General features: G+C 54.6%; 1 protein-coding gene across 1 annotated transcript; it reads right to left on the reverse strand.

Moving 5' to 3' along the window:
- Positions 1 to 1,066: 1,066 nt before the first annotated feature.
- DICSQDRAFT_89330 (uncharacterized protein) lies at positions 1,067 to 4,069 on the reverse strand. Its single transcript, XM_007367781.1, has 4 exons — positions 3,916 to 4,069; positions 2,609 to 3,866; positions 2,346 to 2,554; positions 1,067 to 2,291 (listed from the first exon to the last, which is right to left on the reverse strand). Exons 1-4 carry the CDS (start codon positions 3,964 to 3,966, stop codon positions 1,470 to 1,472), a joined length of 2,340 nt encoding a protein of 779 aa, XP_007367843.1. The 5' UTR covers positions 3,967 to 4,069; the 3' UTR covers positions 1,067 to 1,469.
- Between the last annotated feature and the right edge of the window lie 720 nt (positions 4,070 to 4,789).

Genomic DNA, 4,789 nt, shown 5'->3' on the forward strand with positions numbered 1-4,789 from the left:
TGACGACGGTTTCACCCTCATTTCGCGAGGAGATGGAGTCCGAGTACTCATGGAGGCCCTTCAAGTCTTGAGGTTCCGGTACAAGCAGGAGCGTCCGGACCTCGTGGGGAACGTTGTTACCCGCGTCGAGGAGCTCACCTTAGATGATCTTGACACGGAAGGCGAGATGTGACTCTTGTATCGTCTTCTGCGCAATTTCCTCACCAGTAGCAGTCGTTCTGTACATAACTCGTATTGTATATATAGCCCGTCTCTTTCCATACGCTCACAGTCGAAGCTGCGCGCATCTGAGTACCATATAAGGCCCAGCCGGTCAGCCCATCAAGCTGGAGCTGGGTGCGAGCTGGGCAGCTGGCTACGAATCAGCTGGATGCCGGCTCGGCTGGATCCGGCTGGCTTGCCCCACTTGATCAAGCTCCACCGGCTTGGCTTGGCTGGCTCGAATCAGTGGCGGCAACACTACCTACGTCAAACCGCTATACAGTAGACGCCTCGCTCTCTCTGCCACTACTATTGGAAAATCGTAATTAATCTTGCAGCAGAAGTCATACGAGTATACTATAGGTATTTAGTAGTTTGGATGCGTCCGTCCTGGTGCTCTACCACCCGACGGATGCACCCCGACGTAGCGATTAAAATGTGAGTAGATCTCCGGCAGAAAGCGGTACCCTGACAGCGATGATAAGCAGTCTAGGATGAGTGAGGATCAAGGAACAACGGTGTAGTCAATGACCGAGTTCAACTTAGGATCAAGCGCTTGCTCGGGCCTACCGTCAATATCTATACCCAGTTTGAGTGCAAAATGGATGTAGACTCATGAAGCAACACTGGAGTGCACAAACATTTGGTATCACCGGCAACGCAGGGATCGAAGTCTATGAGTCATGGAGAGAGGTTTTTCCGAGGTAGGTGACTGGAACCAACCATTGGCTCGCATAATATATCAATTGGGTTCAAGGGATGCGTGTTTGATAGCTTAGGCAAATACGTTTTCTCACCGTTTATGATAGAATCCCCATCGAGCTCGTACTGTCTGTATCCGTCCAAACATTGAATATTGCGCTCACAACTGACGAGAGGGAACACGAATGAGCGACAGACGCGCGCGCGTGTAAGACGTGGTACGTCTGCATCCGATGTTGAGACACTGTGGTGAGAGGTTGCTTATGGAACATCCGCTCAGTGTGACCTTGGGCGCAGATTGTATATACCACAGAATCAGCACCATTACAGATACTATATAGAATGAGAGATCTAGAGAAGAATAAACCTGCAAACGTTATAAGTTAGGATGTAAAGCAATAGACTTCCACAACAGTAGCAACCCAGCACGATACGATAGCGAGACGAGAGGTTCAATGGAAAGGGAGGGATGTCGATACATGTACAGAGGACGGGAGACATGGTAGACGTCACCGTGGCGGATGCTACGCACGAAGGTACTCGTCGTCGTGAACATCGTTAGATCGCTACACCCTCACGAAAACCGGAACGGTGTACGCTGCGACTCGCGTACGGCGCGTTGACGCATGAAGACGGGCGGGGAAGGAAACATGGCGTTCGGGGCCAGCAATCCGCCGCCGCTTGTTGCTCCTGAGCGTCGTACTTGGAGCAAGCACGCCCGCCCTCGCATCGTCGGACGAGGGGGCGCATTCCTCAGCCGGAGCGACACGGTCGTCTTCAGGCCACTGGGAACTCCGGAGTATCCTGGCGATGTGCTCGATCATGAACTGATGCTCCATGATCCTCCGCGCTCGTTCCCTATCCTCCTGTGTCGGGGTGGGGTCTGGAGGCGGGAAATGCTTGACGCGCCTGTTTTTCAACTTCTTGACGATGTCCTCCGGGATGCTCAGGCACGAGATGTCGACGGGAGCGCGCAACTTCAGGTCGGCTGAGAGAGGAGGACGTACCACCTTGGGGCGTGGAGGAGCCGCTTGCACAAGGTCATAGCTGAGGCTTTTGTAGTGCGCCTTCAAGCACTTGTGTATCTCGCCAAAGACGTCGTCCATCGGACTATCGAAGAGGAGCCTACTCCTATCGGGCACCTGCGTACAAAGCCAGTCGTCGATCTCGACGGCAAACGACTTCCACCCGCACGTGTGAGCGCGCGCTGGGCCAGCGTAGTCGTTGAAATAATTGTCGATGTATGAGGTGCGGCAATCGCAGTTGGAGCGAAGGTAGAGGACGGAGTTGTACACGAGGACGTGGAAGAACGATTCCAGTTCGTCCGAGATTTTGACCAGACTCCATGGGCGGGTCAAGAGGTTGACCGACATGAACTGATACGTCCCCTAGTCACCTTCTATCAGTCACAGCTTCGCGGACGCGGTAAGGGACACTCTCACCATACGTTCTGCTTGGGTGGCTTTGGACGACGCCTTTTCACCATGAATGGGCTTCGACAGCTCCCAATCTACGAGGAGGCCGGTCCAAACCATGGCTAACCTCGTGCCGTCCTCGAGGCGCCGGACCCTGGGGTATATGAGTATGTTCCCCGAGCTAATATCGCGATGAAGAACGGGAGTCGGGGGCTTCGTGGATGCTTGAAAATGTGCTGCGGAAGAGGTCGTTGGCGAGAGATTCACCTCAGGGTCACCCCAGGACGTACCTTGAATTGCGTCAAGTACGACTGAAGCCAGCTGCTTTCCGTTCCGGAACTTCTTGAGCGGTATGGCCACCTCTTCAACCACTATTCGGTAGTGCTTGTGCTCTTGCAAAGGGCACCCCGAGTGTCCTGATACGTCGGGAGTGAGAGGGCCTTTTGATCGCCGAAGGCTGGTGTCGTCACCAATATCCTCTGCTCTCTTCCGCTTGCCGACAGGTTGTTGATCGACTAGGGTGCGTGATGAGGAGTGAGAGACGTCGGTTGAGAGAGAGGACGATGACGGGATGGATGGGAGCGCATGGATGCGTTCCCACCAGTCAAAGGTCTTGGTGCTCTGGTCAAGGATGTCGCCGTGGCAAACGAGCGTCGGGATATATTCCACGCCCGCCTGATTCAGCTTCTGCAAGACGTCCCCTTCTCTCTGCGCAATCATATACGCTGCCCGCCATGTGTCTTTGAGCCACACAAACCGATGCGTCTCGCAGTCAAGAGCGACGTAGCCGCGGGTCCCGCGACCCAATACTCCATCGGCCCGGAAGACAGGTTTCCCGACAAGGAAACTGCGGGTTTCTTTCCCGTCAGGAACTTGGAGCCGATAGCGAGGCCAATCGGAAGCGAGCGAGGCGCGGAACATGGCGCGGACATATGCGAAAGTCGAGGGCTCCTGGACTTCGTCCGTGAGATCGCGCTCGGTGTGGTCTGCATCGGTAGGGTCCGGGAGCGCCGAGAAATCCATCCGTACGAAGTCGACGTCGCCAGGGAGAACGCGGGTAGCACTTGGATCAAAACCGAGTGCAGACGATTCCATGTTAGAAAGGCGCCACAGATAGTCGCGAAGTAGGCGAGGTCTCTCGTAGTAGTCAGAGGCCGGCGTAACGGTTACACCCGCTCTGTCCCAACGTAGAACACGACACCTACGGCCCATGACGAGAAGCATGTAGAGGAAGACGCGCTGCTGAGCGGCGAACAGACGGTCCACGGTCTTGGTGAGATGTTTGAAGACTCGCTGGCTCTCTTCTTTCATTACTCCATACTCGTCGTCGAGCTGTGTGCGGTCGAAAGGATCTCCACCGGTGAAATGACGGACGAAGACGACAGGGACGCTCTGATCGAACCAAGACTGTGGCCTTTTGCTGGACGACTCCTCGGCACGGAAGATGGCAGCATGAGTTATTGGACCTGTGGATTCGGTGTCAAAGTCACAGGTATAGGTCGATAGTGTCGAACTGGAAGAAAAACAGTGGCGGTTCATTGCCTGGATCTATCGACGTCGTCAGCAAAACCATCAATTGTGTGCGATTCCCACTTACGAAGAGCTCCGGAAGATCATGTTGAGACAGCGCATCCGCGCTCTTCAACATGTGGAAGTCGATGCGAGATCTCAGCCACGTCGGAGTCGTCTGTCCAGGGTAGGGGAAGAAGGCACGACAGAATTCATCATGCTCGAGTTCCACAGTGGCCGTCGCCATAATGCAGGTGGTAGTTGACGACGTAGATCACTATAGACACCGCAGCTGTAGCAAGGAAACTGGGTTTCAGCGAGTATTGTGGCTCTGCAGAGGAACGATGAGGGTGATTGCGATAATGAGAGAGGACGACAATGGTGGTTGCGGTCTAAGTTGAACGCAAAGACAGGCGCTGGACATCTTGCCTCTTTGGGAACCGCGAATGTCGGCTAACAGAATCAGATAAGCGCCCTTTTCCGACTCCATTGTCTCATTGCTTTAGTGTTGCCGCCAATTCGAGCCAGCCAAGCCAAGCCGGTGGAGCTTGATCAAGTGGGGCAAGCCAGCCGGATCCAGCCGAGCCGGCATCCAGCTGATTCGTAGCCAGCTGCCCAGCTCGCACCCAGCTCCAGCTTGATGGGCTGACCGGCTGGGCCTTATATGGTACTCAGATGCGCGCAGCTTCGACTGTGAGCGTATGGAAAGAGACGGGCTATATATACAATACGAGTTATGTACAGAACGACTGCTACTGGTGAGGAAATTGCGCAGAAGACGATACAAGAGTCACATCTCGCCTTCCGTGTCAAGATCATCTAAGGTGAGCTCCTCGACGCGGGTAACAACGTTCCCCACGAGGTCCGGACGCTCCTGCTTGTACCGGAACCTCAAGACTTGAAGGGCCTCCATGAGTACTCGGACTCCATCTCCTCGCGAAATGAGGGTGAAACCGTCGTCA

Source organism: Dichomitus squalens (assembly GCF_000275845.1).
Source record: "Dichomitus squalens LYAD-421 SS1 unplaced genomic scaffold DICSQscaffold_28, whole genome shotgun sequence".
Taxonomy (NCBI): Eukaryota; Fungi; Basidiomycota; class Agaricomycetes; order Polyporales; family Polyporaceae; genus Dichomitus; species Dichomitus squalens.

What these genes read in the sequence shown, in the direction of transcription:
- DICSQDRAFT_89330 (XM_007367781.1), bottom strand. Translation starts at nt 3,966, where the DNA reads ATGTTGAAGAGCGCGGATGCGCTGTCTCAACATGATCTTCCGGAGCTC. An exon ending in ATGATCTTCCGGAGCTCTTC is followed by an intron (nt 3,867 to 3,915) that starts GTAAGTGGGAAT and finishes CGACGTCGATAG; the next exon opens with ATCCAGGCAATGAACCGCCA. An exon ending in CGTACTTGACGCAATTCAAG is followed by an intron (nt 2,555 to 2,608) that starts GTACGTCCTGGG and finishes CCTCTTCCGCAG; the next exon opens with CACATTTTCAAGCATCCACG.